This window comes from Petromyzon marinus, assembly GCF_048934315.1.
Source record: "Petromyzon marinus isolate PM22_M1 ecotype Great Lakes invasive population chromosome 78 unlocalized genomic scaffold, UKy_Petmar_22M1.pri1.0 chr78_unloc.2, whole genome shotgun sequence".
Taxonomy (NCBI): domain Eukaryota; kingdom Metazoa; phylum Chordata; class Hyperoartia; order Petromyzontiformes; family Petromyzontidae; genus Petromyzon; species Petromyzon marinus.
The window spans coordinates 468,148-489,865 of NW_027422626.1; the positions used below are offsets into that span (position 1 = coordinate 468,148).

The 21,718-nt window shown below is 54.7% G+C and overlaps 1 protein-coding gene across 9 annotated transcripts; it reads left to right on the forward strand.

Annotated features, from left to right (window-relative positions):
• The first annotated feature begins 1,386 nt into the window (after nt 1-1,386).
• LOC142905264 (protein Cripto-like) lies at nt 1,387-21,473 on the forward strand. 9 transcript variants are annotated; one of them, XM_076058815.1, is made up of 8 exons: nt 1,387-1,767; nt 1,879-1,945; nt 2,005-3,439; nt 6,259-6,314; nt 9,139-9,330; nt 13,518-13,629; nt 17,047-17,159; nt 17,981-21,473. In XM_076058815.1, the coding sequence occupies exons 3-8, from the start codon at nt 3,429-3,431 to the stop codon at nt 18,139-18,141; spliced, it is 645 nt and encodes a 214-aa protein (XP_075914930.1). In that variant the 5' UTR covers nt 1,387-1,767; nt 1,879-1,945; nt 2,005-3,428; the 3' UTR covers nt 18,142-21,473. The 9 variants fall into 9 exon arrangements, with proteins under 9 accessions (XP_075914930.1, XP_075914929.1, XP_075914924.1 ...); XM_076058814.1 differs by having other exon boundaries at nt 1,387-1,666; nt 1,713-1,767; nt 1,879-3,439; XM_076058809.1 differs by having other exon boundaries at nt 1,387-2,182; nt 2,284-3,439.
• The last annotated feature ends 245 nt before the right edge of the window (nt 21,474-21,718 follow it).

Below are 21,718 nucleotides of genomic sequence, written 5' to 3' on the forward strand. Positions count from 1 at the left end.
CTCTCACCGCCCCGCCCCCTTCTCTTCGCCCCTCCTCTCCCCGCCCCCTCCTCCTCGCCCCGCCCCCTCCTCCTCGCCCCGCCCCCTCCCCCTCGCCCCGCCCCCCCTCCTCACCGCCCCTCCCCCTCGCTCCTGTGAAGCTTCTCGAAGCGCTCCGCTACACTCGGAGACAGCGAGGAGACGGCTCCACTTTATACTTTGGGAGTGAGGGGGGGAGGAGTGTGTGGGTGGAGGGGGTGGGGGGGAGGAGTGTGTGGGTGGAGGGGGTGGGGGGGAGGAGTGTGTGGGTGGAGGGGGAGGAGTGTGTGGATGGAGGGGGTGGGGGGAGGAGAGGGGGACGTAATGTATTCATGTGTAGGGGCCTCCCACACGCATAGTGGGGGGGGGGGGGGGGGGGGGAGACGTAATGTGTTCATGTGTAGGGGCCTCGCATAGGGGGGGAGGGGTGCGTAATGTGTTCATGTGTAGGGGCCTCCCATAATGGGGGGGGGCGGGTTGCGTAATGTATTCATGTGTAGGGGCCTCCCATAGTGGGGGGGGTGTGCGCGTAATGCATTCATGTGTAGGGGCCTCCTACACCCATGGTGGGGGGTGTAATCCATTCATGTGTAGGGGCCTCCCACACCCATGGGGGGGGGTGTAATCCATTCATGTGTAGGGGCCTCCCACACCCCTCCAAACCCCCCTCCCCCAACCGTGCGCGTGCCCCTTTAACTCAGAGGCGCGTTTCCCATTGGCTGATGGCACCCCCTCTCCACCCCCACCCTCCCCCACTTACTTTAGCCAATGGGGAGAGGCGTGAGGTTGGAGGGGCGTTTCCCATTGGCTGATGGCACCCCCTCCCCACCCTCCCCCACTTACTTTAGCCAATGGAGAGAGGCATGAGGTTGGAGGGGCTGTCCCTTTAACTCAGAGGCGCGTTTGCCATTGGCCGATGGCACCCCCTCCCCACCCCCACCCTCCCCCACTTACTTTAGCCAATGGGGAGAGGCGTGAGGTTGGAGGGGCTGTCCCTTTAACTCAGAGGCGCGTTTCCCATTGGCCGATGGCACTCCCCTCCCCACCCCCACCCTCCCCCACTTACTTTAGCCAATGGGGAGAGGCGTGAGGTTGGAGGGGCGTTTCCCATTGGCTGATGGCACCCCCTCCCCACCCTCCCCCACTTACTTTAGCCAATGGGGAGAGGCGTGAGGTTGGAGGGGCTGTCCCTTTAACTCAGAGGCGCGTTTCCCATTGGCTGATGGCACTCCCCTCCCCACCCCCACCCTCCCCCACTTACTTTAGCCAATGGGGAGAGGCGTGAGGTTGGAGGGGCTGTCCCTTTAACTCAGAAGCGCGTTTCCCATTGGCTGATGGCACTCTCCTCCCCACCCCCACCCTCCTCTTCCTCTTCCGGAAGACGCCACCAATAAAACACACGTGCGCACCACGCGAGATTTTACAGTGGTGATGTTGTCGGTGGTGATGGTGGTGATGGTGTTATACGGGTGATAGTGTTATACTGGTAGGAAAGAAGTTGTAAACTGAGTGTACCAGCCTGCAATAGATTAATGCGTCCGTCCGTCCCCTTTCATTAAGTGAAATCTCGTGCTGTTGGGTGTAAAAAAAATTCCAATGTTCCTACCAGCCCACCCTGCAAGGACCTGTTAGGGTTGATGGTGTTATAGTTGATGGTGTTATAGTTGATGGTGTTATAGTTGATGGTGTTATAGGGTGTTGGTGTTATAGGGTGATGGTGTTATAGGGTGATGGTGTTGGTGTTATAGTGTGATGGTGTTATAGGGTGGTGGTGTTATAGGGTGATCGTGTTGATGTTATAGGTGATGGTGTTCGTGTTATAGGGTGTTGGTGTTATAGGTGATGGTGTTGGTGTTATAGGTGATGGTGTTATAGGGTGATGTGTTATAGGTGATGGTGTTCGTGTTATAGGGTGATGGTGTTATAGGTGATGGTGTTCGTGTTATAGGGTGATGGTGTTATAGGGTGATGGTGTTGGTGTTATAGGGTGATGGTGTTATAGGGTGATGATGTTGGTGTTATAGGTGATGGTGTTGGTGTTATAGGGTGATGGTATAATAGGGTGTTGGTGTTATAAGGTGATGGTGTTGGTGTTATAGGTGATGGTGTTGGTTTTATAGGGTGATGGTGTTGATGTTATAGGTGATGGTGTTGGTGTTATAGGGTGATGGTGTTATAGGGTGATGGTGTTGATGTTATAGGTGATGGTGTTGGTGTTATAGGGTGATGGTGTTGGTGTTATAGGTGATGGTGTTGATGTTATAGGTGATGGTGTTGATGTTATAGGTGATGGTGTTGGTGTTATAGGGTGATGGTGTTGATGTTATAGGGGATGGTGTTGATGTTATAGGTGATGGTGTTGGTGTTATAGGGTGATCGTGTTGATGTTATAGGTGATGGTGTTGGTGTTATAGGGTGATGGTGTTGATGTTATAGGGTGATGGTGTTGGTGTTATAGGTGATGGTGTTGGTGTTATAGGGTGATCGTGTTGATGTTATAGGTGATGGTGTTGGTATTATAGGGTGATGGTATTATAGGGTGATCGTGTTGATGTTATAGGTGATGGTGTTGGTGGTATAGGTGATGGTGTTGATGTTATAGGGGATGGTGTTGATGTTATAGGTGATGGTGTTGGTGTTATAGGGTGATGGTGTTGGTGTTATAGGGTGATGGTGTTGATGTTATAGGTGATGGTGTTGCTACCTTCATAGACTGCTGTTGCTACTAACCACACATCAATCGCCTTGCTGTTGTAGACCCTACAGAGTGGCCTTTGTTGATGGTGGTGATGGTGGTGATGTAGAGCTGTGAAGGCGATTTAAGTCCGACGTTTCGTGCCTTGCCGCTATAGTGTCGTAGCAGCTATAGAGTGGTAGTAGCTACAGAGTGATAGTAGTAGTAGCTACATAGTAGTAGTAGCTACATAGTGGTAGTAGTAGTAGCTACATAGTGGTAGTAGTAGTAGCTACATAGTGGTAGTAGTAGTAGCTGCATAGTGGTAGTAGCTGCATAGTGGTAGTAGTAGTAGTAGCTACAGTGTGGTAGTAGTAGTAGCTACAGTGTGGTAGTAGTAGTAGCTACAGTGTGGTAGTAGTAGTAGCTACAGAGTGGTAGTAATAGTAGCTACAGTGTGGTAGTAGTAGTAGCTACATAGTGGTAGTAGTAGCTACATAGTAGTAGTAGCTACATAGTGGTAGTAGCTACTGTGTGGTGGTGGTGGTGGTAGCTACATAGTGGTAGTAGTAGTAGCTACATAGTGGTAGTAGTAGCTACACATCGTGGTGGTAGTAGCTACTGTGTGGTGGTGGTAGCTACATAGTGGTAGTAGCTACTGTGTGGTGGTGGTAGCTACATAGTGGTAGTAGCTACTGTGTGGTGGTAGCTACATAGTGGTGGTGATCAACTCACGATGGCTTCACGGTAACGTTGGGAGCTGGGGTTCCGAACACTCACCCACTAATTCACCAACTCGCACTCTCACTCACCCGCTCATTCACCCACTTGCACTCTCACTCACCCACTAATTCACCCACTCACTCACCACTCACCCACTCACTCACCCACTCATTCACCACTCACCCACTCATTCACCACTCACCCGCTCATTCACCCACTCACTCACCACTCAACCGCTCACTCACCCGCTCACTCACCCGCTCGCTCACCCACCCGCTCACTCGCCTACCCGCTCACTCACCCACCCACCCAATCACTCACCCACTCAAACTGTCACTCACCTGCTCACTCACCCGCTCACTCACCCGCTCACCCACTAATTCACCCACTCACCCACTCATTCACCCACTCACTCATTCACCACTCACCTACTAATTCACCCACTCACCCACCCACTCATTCACCACTCACTCACCCACTCGCTCACTCACCCACCCGCTTACTCACCCACCCACCCAATCACTCATTCACCACTCTCTCACTCACCCACTCTCACTCACCCACTCTCACTCACCCACTCTCACCCGGTCTCTCACCCGCTCGCCCACCCGCTCGCCCACTCGCTTTCTCGCCCACCCACTCACCCATCTGCTCACTCACCCACCCGCTCACTCACCCACCCGCTCACTCACCCACCCGCTCACTCACCCACCGGCTCACCCACCTGCTCACTCACCCACCCGCTCACTCACCCACCCAATCACTCACCCACACATTCATCCACTCACCCACTCGCCCACCTCACCCACTCACTCGCCCACTCACACTCACCCACTCACTAATACACTCACCCACTCACTAACCCGCTCACACTCTCACCCAGTAACTCACCCGCTCACTCGCCCGCTCGCTCGCTCGCCTGCTCACCCACTCGCTCAAAATCACACCACGTGTGATTTTGTGTGTGTGATGTGTGTGTGTGAGTGTGTGATTGTGTGTTGTGATTGTATCATGCAAGGCCGATGAGTCAGATGCCTTCTGTGACCTGTCACAGGTGCTGGCTAAAGTGGCCCCTCGGGATAGTCATCTTGTTGGGTGACTTCAATGCCCGAGTTGGTCATGATACTGGCACCTGGTCTGGAGTGATTGGAGGGCATGGGCCAGATCAGCTCAATAACAACGGCAGGAGGCTGCTAGATTGTTGTGCAGCCCATGGGCTTGTAATTACCAACACGCTGTTCCGGCATCGGCGCATCCACACATCATGGATGCATGCCGGGTCCAAGCAAGAACATCTCCTGGACTACATAGTGACTTATATAGTGACGGAACAGCGGATGCGGGCCCATGTCTTTGACACCAGGACCTACCGTGGAGCTGATCTGCCCACTGATCAACGTGCGAGGGGCAAAGTCTGAGACCAGGAAAGTCACCGGGCAGAGATGATCTCCCAAGCGAAATGCTGAGGGAGGGTGGCGTTTGTGCACAGACTGCCCTACATGACATAACAACAGTCTGACCGCTGTATGGGTTCCACAGGATAGGAAGGATGCCCTGGTGGTCACCCTCTTTAAGAAGGGGGACCGCACGGACTGTAACAACTACAGGGGCATCTCACTCCTCAGTGTGCCGGGAAAGATCCTGGCAAGGATTATTCAGCATCGCCTTGCCAGGCACGCTGAGGAGAGGCTTGCGGAGCCCCAATGCGGTTTCAGGAAAGGGCGGTCCTGCACAGATGCCATATTTTCTGGCCGTCTGCTACAGCAGAGGTGTAGGGAATTCCAACAAGACCTACATCTCTGCTTTATTGACCTGGTCAAGGCCTGTGATACCATCAGTAGGCCTGGGCTCTGGGTTGTTCTTCGTGCTTTCGGAGTCCCTGACCCTCTGCTCACAATCATTTAAGGGCATTCGTGATGGTGAGCGGGCCCTGGTGTCAAGATCGGCCTCTCTGGAGGAGGCTCGTGAAGGACGCTGCTGCTACTGGGGCTAGTGCCAGGCTAGGTGCACTCTTAGGCTACTGGGCAGTTGGAGGCAGTCGCCCTCCAGCAACAACGGAGGAGCGACGCTCACAACAACGAGCGGAGCGCTGGGTGGCTAAAGCACAGCCAGTTGGCACAGTAGGGGGTACAGGTGGTGAACCTAGCCTGGCACAGTAGGGGGGTACAGCTGGTGGTGCATCTGCCGGTCATCTCAGTCGACCCGTGGCATCTGTCTGGGTCTGCCCCGTGACCTGCCAGCGGGCGTTCGACACTTCACGTGGCCTCAACGTGCACCTAGCCTGGCACAAGCGTCGTGGTGACGTTACCGGCACTTGGTGGCGAATGGTGGTGGTATTGGTTTTGATGCGAGTGTGTCTAAACGGGGTGGGGGGGGATATTTTGTCATGGTGATGGTGGTGGTGATGGTGGTGATGATGGTGGTGATGATGGTGGTGATGATGGTGGTGATGGCGGTGATGGCGATGATGGTGGTGATGGTGGTGGTGATGGTGATGGCGGTGATGATGGCGGTGATGATGGTGGTGATGATGGCGGTGATGATGGTGGTGATGATGGCGGTGATGGCGGTGATGATGGTGGTGATGGTGGTGATGATGGCGGTGATGGTGGTGATGATGGTGGTGATGGTGGTGATGATGGTGGTGATGGTGGTGATGATGGTGGTGATGGCGGTGATGATGGTGGTGATGGCGGTAATGGTGGTGGTGGTGGTGATGGTGGTGGTGGTGATGGTGGTGGTGATGGTGGTGGCGGTGATGGTGGTGATGGTGGTGATGATGGTGGTGATGGTGATGTTGGTGATGCTAGGAGTGATGTTAATGGATTTGTTTTTTTACCTAGACGGCTGCTGCTGCTTCTTCAATTCCTCCTGTGTTTACACGTGCATCTGATGCATGGTGAGAATTCGGACTCACTCACCCACTAACCCACTCACCGACTCGCACAGACACCCACTCGCTCGCTCACCCACTCGCTCACCCCCCTACTCACCCACTCATTCACTCACTCGCACAGACACCCACTCACCCACTCACCCACCCACTCGTGCACCTGCTCACCCACTCGCCGACTCGCACAGACACTCACCCACTCACCCACCCACTCTCGCACCCACCCACTCACCCTTCCACCTTCTCACCCTCTCACTCACTCACCTGCTCACTCACTCACCTGCTCTCACTCACTCACCTGCTCACCCACTCACTCACCTTTCTCACTCACTCACCCACTCACTCACCCGCTCACCCACTCACTCACCCACTCACCCTTCTCACTCACTCACCCGCTCACCCACTCACCCACCCACTCACCCACTCACCCACTCACTCACCCACCCACTCACCCTTCCACCTTCTCACCCTCTCACTCACTCACCTGCTCACCCACTCACTCACTCACCCACCCACCCACTCACCCACTCACTCACCCACCCACTCACTCACCCACCCACTCACCTGCTTACCCACTCACCCACTCACCCACCCGCCCACTCTCTCACCCACCCACTCACCCTTCTGACTCACCCTCTCCCCCACTCACTCACCTGCTCACCCACTCACTCACTCACCCTTCTCGCTCACCCACCCACTCACCCTTCTCACCCACTCACTCACCAACCTCTTATTTGTCTGCTTGAACAATGGGGTTATTATTCGTCTATTCAGTTGCAGAGTTCACACGGGGGTGACGTCACCGCCACTGTGGGGAGTGGTGGTGCAGTGGTTAGCGCACTGTGTGTGTGGGGGGAGTGGTGGTGCAGTGGTTAGCGCACTGTGTGTGTGTGGGGAGTGGTGGTGCAGTGGTTAGCACACTGTGTGTATGGGGAGTGGTGGTGCAGTGGTTAGCGCACTGTGTGTGTGTGGAGTGGTGGTGCAGTGGTTAGCGCACTGTGTGAGTGGGGAGCGGTGGTGCAGTGGTTAGCACACTGTGTGTGTGTGGAGTGGTGGTGCAGTGGTTAGCACACTGTGTGTGGGGAGTGGTGGTGCAGTGGTTAGCGCACTGTGTGTGTGGGGAGCGGTGGTGCAGTGGTTAGCACACTGTGTGTGTGGGGAGTGGTGGTGCAGTGGTTAGCACACTGTGTGAGTGGGGAGCGGTGGTGCAGTGGTTAGCGCACTGTGTGTGTGGGGAGCGGTGGTGCAGTGGTTAGCGCACTGTGTGTGTGGGGAGTGGTGGTGCAGTGGCTAGCACACTGTGAGTGGGGAGCGGTGGTGCAGTGGTTAGCGCACTGTGTGTGAGTGGGGAGTGGTGGTGCAGTGGTTAGCGCACTGTGTGTGGGGAGTGGTGGTGCAGTGGTTAGCGCACTGTGTGTGTGGGGAGTGGTGGTGCTGTGGTTAGCGCACTGTGTGTGAGTGGGGAGTGGTGGTGCAGTGGTTAGCGCACTGTGTGAGTGGGGAGTGGTGGTGCAGTGGTTAGCGCACTGTGTATGTGTGGGTGGGGAGTGGTGGTGCAGTGGTTAGCGCACTGTGTGAGTGGGGAGTGGTGGTGCAGTGGTTAGCGCACTGTGTGTGTGGGGAGTGGAGGTGCTGTGGTTAGCGCACTGTGTGTGTGTGGGGAGTGGTGGTGCAGTGGTTAGCGCACTGCGTGTGTGGGGGGAGTGGTGGTGCAGTGGTTAGCGCACTGTGTATGTGAGTGGGGAGTGGTGGTGCAGTGGTTAGCGCACTGTGTGTGTGAGTGGGGAGCGGTGGTGCAGTGGTTAGCGCACTGTGTGTGTGAGTGTGGGGAGCGGTGGTGCAGTGGTTAGCGCACTGTGAGTGTGGGGAGCGGTGGTGCAGTGGTTAGCGCAGTGTGTGTAGGGAGTGGTGGTGCAGTGGTTAGCACACTGTGTGTGGGGAGTGGTGGTGCAGTGGTTAGCGCACTGTGTGTGTGGGGAGTGGTGGTGCAGTGGTTAGCGCACTGTGTGTGTGTGGGGAGTGGTGGTGCAGTGATTAGCGCACTGTGTGTGTGTGTGGGGGGAGTGGTGGTGGAGTGGTTAGCACACTGTGTGTGTGAGTGGGGAGTGGTGGTGCAGTGGTTAGCGCACTGTGAGTGGGGAGTGGTGGTGCAGTGGTTCGCGCACTTGTGTGTGAGTGGGGAGCGGTGGTGCAGTGGTTAGCGCACTGTGAGCGGGGAGCGGTGGTGCAGTGGTTAGCGCACTGTGTGTGGGGAGTGGTGGTGCAGTGGTTAGCGCACTGTGTGTGTGGGGAGCGGTGGTGCAGTGGTTAGCGCACTGTGTGTGTGGGGAGTGGTGGTGCAGTGGTTAGCGCACTGTGTGTGTGTGAGTGGGGAGTGGTGGTGCAGTGGTTAGCGCACTGTGTGTGTGTTTGGGGAGTGGTGGTGCAGTGGTTAGCGCACTGTGTGTGTGTGTGGGGAGCGGTGGTGCAGTGGTTAGCGCACTGTGTGTGTGTGGGGAGTGGTGGTGCAGTGCTGCTGCTACTACTGATGACAATGCTGCTGCTGACGCTGATGATGATGCTGATGACGATGATGCTACAGATGATGATGATGATGCTACAGATGATGATGATGATGCTACAGATGATGATGATGATGCTACAGATGATGATGATGATGCTACAGATGATGATGATGATGCTACAGATGATGATGATGATGCTACAGATGATGATGATGATGCTACAGATGATGATGATGATGCTACAGATGATGATGATGATGCTACAGATGATGATGCTGCTGCTGATGCCCCTTGTAACCTCTGACCCCCCCACCCCACGTGGCCAGGGTCAAAGTTCAACTCCACCCCCGTGCGCCCCGTAACTCCGCCTCCAACCCAGCCTCTGTCACTCCCCAGCCCCCACGAGGGGAGGAGTGAGGGGGGTGAAGGGGTGGAGGAGGTGGAGGAGGAGGAGGTGAGGGGAGGAGGTGGAGGGGCGAGGATGGGGGAGTTGGTGCCGTTCACGGGGCTCACGCACAGTGAGTGGGGGGGGGCGGGGTGCACTGTACGTCGCGCACTGTACGCGGCGCGCACTGTACACGCTGTACGCACTGTGCACACTGTACACACTGTACACGCTGTACGCACCGTGCCCGCACACGACACACACTGTACCCTGTACGCACTGTACGCACTGTACACACTGTGCGCACTGTATACGCTGTACGCACCGCGCTCACACTGTACACACTGTGCTCTGTACACACTGTATGCACACTGTACACACTGTATACGCTGTACGCACCGTGCCCGCACACGGTGCACACTGTACCCTGTACACACTGTATGCACTGTGCACACTGTACACACTGTATACGCTGTACGCACTGCGCTCACCCACTGTACTCGCTGTGCGCACTGTACACCGCATGGCCGAGTGGACGGCCGTGGGTGGGTGGCTGGGCGCGCTGGTGGGATGTCTCTGTGTGTGTGTCACTGTGTGTGTCACTGTGTGTGTGTGTCACTGTGTGTGTGTGTCACTGTGTGTGTGTGTCACTGTGTGTGTGTCACTGTGTGTGTGTGTCACTGTGTGTGTGTGTCACTGTGTGTGTGTCACTGTGTGTGTGTCACTGTGTGTGTTTCACTGTGTGTGTTTCACTGTGTGTGTTTCACTGTGTGTGTGTCACTGTGTGTGTGTGTCACTGTGTGTGTGTGTCACTGTGTGTGTGTGTCACTGTGTGTGTGTGTGTCACTGTGTGTGTGTGTGTCACTGTGTGTGTGTGTCACTGTGTGTGTGTGTCACTGTGTGTGTGTGTCACTGTGTGTGTGTGTCACTGTGTGTGTGTGTCACTGTGTGTGTGTCACTGTGTGTGTTTCACTGTGTGTGTTTCACTGTGTGTGTGTCACTGTGTGTGTGTGTCACTGTGTGTGTGTGTCACTGTGTGTGTGTGTCACTGTGTGTGTGTGTGTCACTGTGTGTGTGTGTCACTGTGTGTGTGTGTGTCACTGTGTGTGTGTGTCACTGTGTGTGTGTGTCACTGTGTGTGTGTGTCACTGTGTGTGTGTGTCACTGTGTGTGTGTGTCACTGTGTGTGTGTGTCACTGTGTGTGTCACTGTGTGTGTCACTGTGTGTGTCACTGTGTGTGTGTGTCACTGTGTGTGTGTGTCACTGTGTGTGTGTGTCACTGTGTGTGTGTGTCACTGTGTGTGTGTGTCACTGTGTGTGTGTGTCACTGTGTGTGTCACTGTGTGTCACTGTGTGTGTCACTGTGTGTGTGTGTGTGTCACTGTGTGTGTGTGTGTGTCACTGTGTGTGTGTGTGTGTGTCACTGTGTGTGTGTGTGTGTGTCACTGTGTGTGTGTGTGTGTGTCACTGTGTGTGTGTCACTGTGTGTGTGTGTGTGTCACTGTGTGTGTGTCACTGTGTGTGTGTGTGTCACTGTGTGTGTGTGTGTCACTGTGTGTGTGTGTGTCACTGTGTGTGTGTGTGTCACAGTGTGTGTGTGTGTCACTGTGTGTGTGTGTGTCACTGTGTGTGTGTGTGTGTGTCACTGTGTGTGTCACTGTGTGTGTGTGTGTCACTGTGTGTGTCACTGTGTGTGTGTGTGTGTCACTGTGTGTGTGTGTGTGTCACTGTGTGTGTGTGTGTGTCACTGTGTGTGTGTGTGTGTCACTGTGTGTGTGTGTGTGTCACTGTGTGTGTGTGTGTGTCACTGTGTGTGTGTGTGTGTCACTGTGTGTGTGTGTGTGTCACTGTGTGTGTGTGTGTCACTGTGTGTGTGTCACTGTGTGTGTGTGTCACTGTGTGTGTGTGTCACTGTGTGTGTGTGCCTCAAATATTGGATGAAGTCACCCCCTGTGAGTGGCTGGCTGAGGTGCCATCTGCTGAGGAAGTATTGAAGGCGATCCGGAGTCTGAGACCAGGAAAGGCAGCGGGCAGAGATGATCTCCCAAGCGAAATGCTGAGGGAGGGTGGCGTTTGTGCACAGACTGCCCTATATGACATCATAACAACAGTCTGGACCACTGGACGGGTTCCGCAGGATTGGAAGGATGCCCTGGTGGTCCCCCTTTTTAAGAAGGGGGACCGCACAGACTGTAACAACTACAGGGGCATCTCACTCCTCAGTGTGCCGGGAAAGGTCCTGGCAAGGATTATTCAGCATCGCCTTGCCAGGCACGCTGAGGAGAGGCTTGCGGAGCCCCAATGCGGTTTCGGGAAAGGGCGGTCCTGCACAGATGCCATATTTTCTGGCCGTCTGCTACAGCAGAGGTGTAGGGAATTCCAACAAGACCTACATCTCTGCTTTATTGACCTGGTCAAGGCCTATGATACCATCAGTAGGCCTGGGCTCTGGGTCGTTCTTCGTGCTTTTGGAGTACCTGACCCTCTGCTCACGATCATTAAGGACCTTCATGATGGTGAGCGGGCCCGGGTAAAACTACGTGGCCGGGAGTCAGAGCCATTCCCTGTACACCTTGGGGTGCGACAGGGATGTCCTCTGGCTCCCACATTATTTAACATCTATTTTGACCACGTAGTTCGTGAAGCCTTCAATAGCTGTACCGGGGGAATCTCCATATGGTACAGATATAATGGGAGGCTAATCGATGCCCGGGTGCGGTCAAGGGATGGCTCCCTATTGCTCAACCACGTTATGTATGCTGATGACTTGGTAATAGCTGCTCAGTCAGAGGAGGAGTTGGAGACGCTGCTGCTGAGACTGGAGCGTGCCACTAAGAGGTGGGGCCTTACCATCAGCCCCACCAAAACTAAGCACCTGCCTGGGTATTTTGTACCATCGGACACTCCGCCCCCACGGCTCCCAATCGGTGATGGGGCAGTTGTGGGGAGAGTGGAGAGTTTCCCATACCTGGGCAGTGTGCTTATGACTGGCTCCAGTTTAACAGCAGAGGTCTCACTCCGAATCAGTCGAGCGGCAATATCTTTTCATCGGTTGCGTAACGCTGTGTGGAAGCTACCTGGTCTGTCGCTCCGCACTAAGCTTCAGGTCTTCTCGGCCACGGTCATTCCCTCCCTTCTCTACGCTTGCGAAACGTGGACCCCCCTAATGGAACATCTTCGCCGGTTAGAAACATTTAGGCTGACCTGCCTACGATCCATCCTGGGTTTAACCAGACTGGATTGTGTGAGGAGCTCACAAATCCTTGAAAGATCTGGGCAGGGTCCCATCGGTGAGCTCCTCCGGCAGGCAAGGCTGCGATGGCTGGGTCATGTAGCCCGCATGCCCAGCCACCGCATGCCGAAACAGCTTTTGTTTGGCCGGATTGAGGGGGCTAAGCGGGCGCGGCACGGGCTAGAGAAAAGATGGAGTGATGTGGTACAGGAGGACGTGGAGCTGAGTGGACTTGCCGATGACTGGTACCAGCGGTGTCAAGATCGGCCTCTGTGGAGGAGGCTCGTGAAGGATGCTACTGGGCAGTTGGAGGCAGTCGCCCTCCAACAACAACGGAGGGCGGAGGAGCGACGCTCACAACAGCGAGCGGAGCGCCGGGTGGCTAAAGCACAGCAGGTTGGCACAGTAGGGGGCTCAGGTGGTGCATCAGCCAGTCATCTCAGTCAGTCGACCCGTGGCACCTGGGTCTGCCCCGTGACCTCCTGCCAGCGGGCGTTCGACACTTCACGTGGCCTCAGGGTGCACATAGCCTGGCACAAGCGTCGTGGTGACGTCACCGCCACTTAGTGGCGAATGGCGGTTGTTGTTGTTGTTGTTGTGTCACTGTGTGTGTGTGTCACTGTGTGTGTCACTGTGTGTGTCACTGTGTGTGTCACTGTGTGTGTGTGTCACTGTGTGTGTGTGTGTGTCACTGTGTGTGTGTGTGTCACTGTGTGTGTGTCACTGTGTGTGTGTGTCACTGTGTGTGTGTGTGTGTCACTGTGTGTGTGTGTCACTGTGTGTGTCACTGTGTGTGTCACTGTGTGTGTGTGTCACTGTGTGTGTGTGTGTGTCACTGTGTGTGTCACTGTGTGTCACTGTGTGTGTGTGTGTGTCACTGTGTGTGTGTGTGTCACTGTGTGTGTCACTGTGTGTGTGTGTGTCACTGTGTGTGTGTGTGTGTCACTGTGTGTGTGTGTGTGTCACTGTGTGTGTGTGTCACTGTGTGTGTGTGTGTCACTGTGTGTGTGTGTGTGTCACTGTGTGTGTGTGTGTCACTGTGTGTGTGTCACTGTGTGTGTGTGTGTCACTGTGTGTGTGTCTGCAGGTCGTCACCTGAGCCGCTCTTGCTGCCTCAATGGGGGCACCTGCATCCTGGGCAGTTTCTGTGCCTGCCTCCCTCACTACACGGGGCGGCACTGCGAACATGACACACGCAGGTAGCAGACACCACCACGTGGGTAGCAGACACCACCACGTGGGTAGCAGACACCACCACGTGGGTAGCAGACACCACCACGTGGGTAGCAGACACCACCACCACGTGGGTAGCAGACACCACCACCACGTGGTAGCAGACACCACCACCACGTGGTAGCAGACACCACCACCACGTGGTAGTAGACACCACCACCACGTGGTAGTAGACACCACCACCACGTGGTAGTAGACACCACCACCACGTGGTAGTAGACACCACCACCACGTGGGTAGCAGACACCACCACCACGTGGGTAGCAGACACCACCACGTGGGTAGCAGACACCACCACCACGTGGGTAGCAGACACCACCACCACGTGGTAGCAGACACCACCACCACGTGGTAGCAGACACCACCACCACGTGGTAGTAGACACCACCACCACGTGGTAGTAGACACCACCACCACGTGGTAGTAGACACCACCACCACGTGGTAGTAGACACCACCACCACGTGGGTAGCAGACACCACCACCACGTGGGTAGCAGACACCACCACCACGTGGTAGTAGACACCACCACCACGTGGTAGTAGACACCACCACCACGTGGTAGTAGACACCACCACCACGTGGTAGTAGACACCACCACCACGTGGTAGTAGACACCACCACCACGTGGTAGTAGACACCACCACCACGTGGTAGTAGACACCACCACCACGTGGTAGTAGACACCACCACCACGTGGTAGTAGACACCACCACCACGTGGTAGTAGACACCACCACCACGTGGTAGTAGACACCACCACCACGTGGTAGTAGACACCACCACCACGTGGTAGTAGACACCACCACCACGTGGTAGTAGACACCACCACCACGTGGTAGCAGACACCACCACCACGTGGTAGCAGACACCACCACCACGTGGTAGCAGACACCACCACCACGTGGTAGCAGACACCACCACCACGTGGTAGCAGACACCACCACCACGTGGTAGTAGACACCACCACCACGTGGTAGCAGACACCACCACGTGGTAGCAGACACCACCACGTGGTAGCAGACACCACCACGTGGTAGTAGACACCACCACCACGTGGTAGTAGACACCACCACCACGTGGTAGTAGACACCACCACCACGTGGTAGCAGACACCACCACCACGTGGTAGCAGACACCACCACCACGTGGTAGTAGACACCACCACGTGGTAGTAGACACCACCACGTGGTAGTAGACACCACCACCACGTGGTAGTAGACACTACCACGTGGTAGTAGACACCACCACGTGGTAGCAGACACCATCACGTGGTAGTAGACACCACCACCACGTGGTAGTAGACACCACCACCACGTGGTAGTAGACACCACCACCACGTGGTAGTAGACACCACCACCACGTGGTAGTAGACACCACCACCACGTGGTAGTAGACACCACCACCACGTGGTAGTAGACACCACCACCACGTGGTAGTAGACACCACCACCACGTGTGGGCGTGAGCGTGTGTGTGTGTCTGTGTCTGTTTGTGTGGGCGTGAGCGTGTGTGTGTGTCTGTGTCTGTTTGTGTGGGCGTGTGTGTGTCTGTGTGTGGGTGCGAGCGTGTCACACTGAGTGTCCGGCAAAAACAACCCCCTATATACCTCCTAAGTGCCGGACGGGCAACGCTGTGGTGGGCAGTGCCGTGGAGGGGGGGGGGGGGCGAGGGCCAATTCCTATTGGCCATTCCCCTCATGGCGTTTGTAGCCACCACAACGGCCAAGTGGGGGCTCTGGACGGGTGCGAGGGGCTGGTAACCCCTCCACCTTCAATTAATTACCGCCAATCCACGACCACAAAATATCTAATTTATGAGCTTGTGCCGGAGGCCCCGGGGGGCCAAGCGTCTATGATGTCTCCTGGCCAAACGCCATCTGGCGGAGCCAGGAGATTGAATCTCTACCCTCGGGTGCTCCTCCAGAAACAACGAAAAGCCACTACGGATGGCCACGTGGAATGTTCGAACGCTCACTGCGGAGGAGAGGCTGCCACTCCTCTGTCGGGAGCTGGAAGGGTACCGCCTGGATCTCTGTGGTATTCAGGAGGTCCGGTGGACCGGCTCTGGCTCCTGCCACCATGAGGGGTGGACAGTCCTCTACTCGGGGCAGGAGACTGCCAAACAACAGGGTGTGGCTCTTCTTCTGAACAAAATAATGAAGGGGGCGTGGGAGCGTGGCGGTGAGGTGTGGGAAGCTGTAAGCCCCAGGCTACTTTGGGCTCGCCTTCCCATCAACCGGAGGGATGCAGGCAAAGCCGATGAGTCAGATGCCTTCTATGACCTCCTGTCACAGGTGCTGGCTAAAGTAGCCCCTCGGGATAGTCATCTTGTTGGGTGACTTCAATGCCCGAGTTGGTCATGATTCTGCCACCTGGTCTGGAGTGATTGGAGGGCATGGGCCAGATCAGCTCAAATAACAATGCTAGGAGGCTGCTAGATTTTTGTGCAGCCCATGGGCTTGTAATTACCAACATGCTGTTCTGGCATCAGCACATCCACATACCATCATGGATGCATGCTGGGTCCAAGTAAGAACATCTGCTGGACTACATAGTGACGGAACAGCGGATGTGGGCCCATGTCCTTGACATCAGGACCTACCGTGGAGCTGATCTGCCCATTGACCATCGACTAGTCATCTGTAAGATGCGCCTGCCATTCTTCCACTCTGGTGGTGTGGGTGCACACCCAGGACCCCATTCAAACCCATAGTGGCCTGGTCCCAGCTAACTGATGAAAGTTGCAAGCGATAATTTAATTATCGCTTGCGGCTGGGGTTGGCATCGTCTCCCACTCCTCCCGATGTCGAGGGTAAATGGGCGATGTTTAGGACTGTGACTCAGGCAGCTGCAATGGCTGCCTTGGGTACATGGTCCAGACCTCCCCAGAGACCCTGGCTGACAGAGGAGGTGTTCAAACTTGCTGAGAAAAAGCGATAGGCCCACTGTCATCGTCTACAGCATCCCACGTCACAGCATCCCACGTCACTCCATCCCAGAGATGGAGTGACGTGGTACATGAGGACGTGGAGCTGAGTGGACTTGCCGATGACTGGTACCAGCGGTGTCAAGATCGGCCTCTGTGGAGGAGGCTCGTGAAGGACGCTACTGGGCAGTTGGAGGCAGTCGCCCTCCAACAACAACGGAGGGCGGAGGAGCGACGCTCACAACAACGAGCGGAGCGCCGGGTGGCTAAAGCACAGCAGGTTGGCACAGTAGGGGGCACAGGTGGTGCATCAGCCAGTCATCTCAGTCGACCCGTGGCACCTGCTGGGTCTGCCCCGTGACCTCCTGCCAGCGGGCGTTCGACACTTCTCGTGGCCTCAAGGTGCACATAGCCTGGCACAAGCGTCGTGGTGACGTCACCGCCACTTTGTGTTACAGGGCTTGTGAGGGTGGAGTGTCACACGGAGTGTGGGTGTGGAGGAGCGACTGTGTTCTCTGTCGATGCGGATCGGGAATTCTCCACTGCATCTCGGAAATCTACGCCGACTGTGGTGAGCTCACTCACCCGCTCACTCACCCACTCACCTACTCGCTCACCTGCTCACCCATTCGCTCACTCGCCCACTCACTCTCACTCACCCACTCACTCACTCTCACTCACCCACCTGCTCACTCGCTCGCTCACTCACTCATGATGATGGTGATGATGATGTTGATGATGATGATGTTGATGATGTTGATGATGGTGATGATGATGTTGATGATGATGGTGATGATGGTGATGGTGATGATGATGATGTTGATGATGTTGATGATGATGATGTTGGTGATGATGATGATGATGATGTTGATGATGTTGATGGTGGTGATGGTGGTGATGATGGTGATGATGATGGTGATGATGGTGATGATGATGATGTTGATGGTGATGATGATGTTGATGGTGATGATGATGGTGATGATGATGGTGATGTTGATGTTGATGATGATGATGGTGATGTTGATGGTGATGATGATGATGATGGTGATGTTGATGGTGATGATGATGATGGTGATGTTGATGATGATGGTGATGATGATGATGGTGATAATGTTGATGATGATGATGGTGATAATGTTGATGATGATGATGATGGTGATAATGTTGATGATGATGATGATGGTGATAATGTTGATGATGATGGTGATAATGTTGATGATGATGATGGTGATAATGTTGATGATGATGGTGATGATGATGTTGGTGATGATGATGGTGGTGATGATGATGTTGATGATGATGTTGATGATGTTGATGATGATGATGATGATGGTGGTGATGATGATGTTGATGATGGTGATGATGTTGATGATGATGATGTCGACCCCACAGAGGATGGACCTCCCATCGATGCAATCAGCCTCCTGGCAAGATCCTCCCATGGACCATCATCGTCATCATCATCATCACCATCATCCACCTCCTCCATCCTCCTACTCCTCATCCTCCTCCACCTCCTCTTTAACTTCCTCCCTCCACATCACCCCGTCTAGCACCACCATCACCAACACCACCACCACCACCATTAAAGAAGGTCCCCCAGGTAGCCTGTAACAGACTGTAGGGGCAAGTGCTGTCAGCGAGCAGCACCTATGAAGGCTACCGGCACTGTGGCACACGAGAGAGGTGGGTGGCCAGCACCACCACGCCCGGCCGTCTTTGTCTCTCCCAGTGCTGCCGATGTTCACTACCACCACCACGGCTACACCAGCCACTCATTTTGAGGCCGAGTCGACCTAGGGGAGGCCCGGGACCGGTTCAGAGAATCGTCACTGGCGATGTTCACTACGACCACCATGGCTACACAAGCTACTCATTTTGAGGCCGAGTCGACCTAGGGGAGGCCCGGGACTGGTTCGGAGAATCGTCACCGGCGGTGTTGTCCGTGAGCGGGAATCGAACCCGGGTCGCAAGGTTCATAGCGCAGCGTAGCGCTAACCACTACACCATCATCACCACCATCATCACCACCACCATCATTATCAGCAGTAGCAGCCACCTTCTGTATAGTGGTAGTCTCTACTACACCCTGAGTCTCTGCTAGACCCTGAGTCTCTACTACACCCTGAGTCTCTACTACACCCTGAGTCTCTACTACACCCTGAGTCTCTACTAGACCCTGAGTCTCTACTAGACCCTGAGTCTCTACTAGACCCTGAGTCTCTACTAGACCCTGAGTCTCTACTAGACCCTGAGTCTCTACTAGACCCTGAGTCTCTACTACACCCTGAGTCTCTACTAGACCCTGAGTCTCTACTAGACCCTGAGTCTCTACTACACCCTGAGTCTCTACTACACCCTGAGTCTCTGCTACACCCTGAGTCTCTACTAGACCCTGAGTCTACTACACCCTGAGTCTCTGCTACACTCTGAGTCTCTACTAGACCCTGAGTCTCTACTACAGCCTGAGTCTCTACTAGACCCTGAGTCTCTACTACACCCTGAGTCTCTACTATACCCTGAGTCTCTGCTACACCCTGAGTCTCTGCTACACCCTGAGTCTCTGCTAAACCCTGAGTCTCTACTACACCCTGAGTCTCTACTACACCCTGAGTCTCTACTAGACCCTGAGTCTCTACTAGACCCTGAGTCTCTGCTACACCCTGAGTCTCTACTACACCCTGAGTCTCTACTACACCCTGAGTCTCTACTACAGCCTGAGTCTCTACTAGACCCTGAGTCTCTGCTACACCCTGAGTCTCTACTACACCCTGAGTCTCTACTACACCCTGAGTCTCTACTACAGCCTGAGTCTCTACTAGACCCTGAGTCTCTACTAGACCCTGAGTCTCTGCTACACCCTGAGTCTCTGCTACACCCTGAGTCTCTGCTAAACCCTGAGTCTCTACTACACCCTGAGTCTCTACTAGACCCTGAGTCTCTACTAGACCCTGAGTCTCTACTACACCCTGAGTCTCTACTAGACCCTGAGTCTCTACTAGACCCTGAGTCTCTACTAGACCCTGAGTCTCTACTAGACCCTGAGTCTCTACTAGACCCTGAGTCTCTACTAGACCCTGAGTCTCTGCTACACCCTGAGTCTCTGCTACACCCTGAGTCTCTGCTAAACCCTGAGTCTCTACTACACCCTGAGTCTCTACTACACCCTGAGTCTCTACTACAACCTGAGTCTCTACTACACCCTGAGTCTCTACTACACCCTGAGTCTCTACTAGACCCTGAGTCTCTACTAGACCCTGAGTCTCTACTACAGCCTGAGTCTCTACTACAGCCTGAGTCTCTACTACAGCCTGAGTCTCTACTACAGCCTGAGTCTCTACTACAGCCTGAGTCTCTACTACAGCCTGAGTCTCTACTACAGCCTGAGTCTCTACTACACCCTGAGTCTCTACTACACCCTGAGTCACCCTGAGTCTCTGCTACACCCCAAGTCTCTGCTACACCCCGAGTCTCTACTACACCCTGAGTCACCCTGAGTCTCTACTACATCCCAAGTCTCTACTTCACCCTGAGTCTCTACTACACCCCGAGTCTTTACTACACCCCGAGTCTCTACTACACCCCGAGTCTCTACTAGACCCTGAGTCTCTACTACAGCCTGAGTCTCTACTACAGCCTGAGTCTCTGCTACAGCCCGAGTCTCTACTACCCCCCGAGTCTCTACTACACCCCGAGTCTCTACTACACCCCGAGTCACCCTGAGTCTCTACTACACCCCGAGTCTCTGCTACACCCCAAGTCTCTACTACACCCCGAGTCTCTGCTACACCTCAAGTCTCTACTACACCCTGAGTCTTTACTACACCCTGAGTCACCCTGAGTCTCTACTACACCCTGAGTCTCTACTACACCCTGAGTCACCCTGAGTCTCTACTACACCCTGAGTCTCTACTACATCCTGAGTCTCTACTACACCCTGAGTCTCTACTACACCCCGAGTCTCTACTACACCCCGAGTCTCTACTACACCCCGAGTCTCTACTACACCCCGAGTCTCTACTCCAGCCTGAGTCTCTACTACACCCCGAGTCTCTACTACACCCCGAGTCTCTACTACACCCCGAGTCTCTACTACAGCCCGAGTCTCTACTACACCCTGAGTCTCTACTACACCCTGAGTCTCTACTACAGCCTGAGTCTCTACTACACCCTGAGTCTCTACTACACCCTGAGTCTCTACTACAGCCCGAGTCTCTACTACAGCCTGAGTCTCTACTACACCCTGAGTCTCTACTACACCCTGAGTCTCTACTACACCCTGAGTCTCTACTACACCCTGAGTCTCTACTACACCCTGAGTCTCTACTACACCCTGAGTCTCTACTACATTCTGAGTCTCCACTAGACCCCGAGTCTCCGCTACACCCCGAGTCTCCGCTACACCCCGAGTCTCCGCTACACCCCGAGTCTCCGCTACACCCCGAGTCTCCGCTACACCCCGAGTCTCCGCTACACCCCGAGTCTCCGCTACACCCCCGAGTCTCCGCTAGACCCCCGAGTCTCCGCTAGACCCCACCACTGTACCGTGTCTGTTGTATCTTGCGATCTTTTTCACGCCGACGGGCGGATTCTGTATTTGAGTTTTTTGTTCGTTTTAAGAAATAACTTTGTAGGTTGGAGAAGCCTCGGGATTGTTTTAAAAATAGCTGAACCGGTGGGTTTTTAGTTAGCTTTCGTGTGGTTTGGGGCTTTTACCGTTCAGAATTACGGGGTGGGTGGGGTCGGGGTGGGGGTGGGGTGGGGGAGGGGTTAGTGGTTCAATCTTGATGTGAAGCTTTCGCGAACCGCCGGAATCCATAGTCGGTAAAGCCCTCGTAGGTAGAGAAATAAACGAATTTTAAAAAACCCTGTGGATCGCGAGTAACTTGGCCTGCGAGTGTTTTTATTATTAATTTGGTGAACGAGCGAGGGGGGGGTCTAGCAATACGGGCAGACGCTTTGTCCTGCCCGGCGTCACGTGGTCACAACTGGTGTATGACGAGTGATTTGACGTACGAGCGCTTTGACGTACGAGCGCTTTGACGTACGAGCGCTTTGACGTACGGAGCGCTTTGACGTTTATTTTTCGATTTAAAGCTTTCGCGACCGCAAGGATTCATCTTCTTTGGT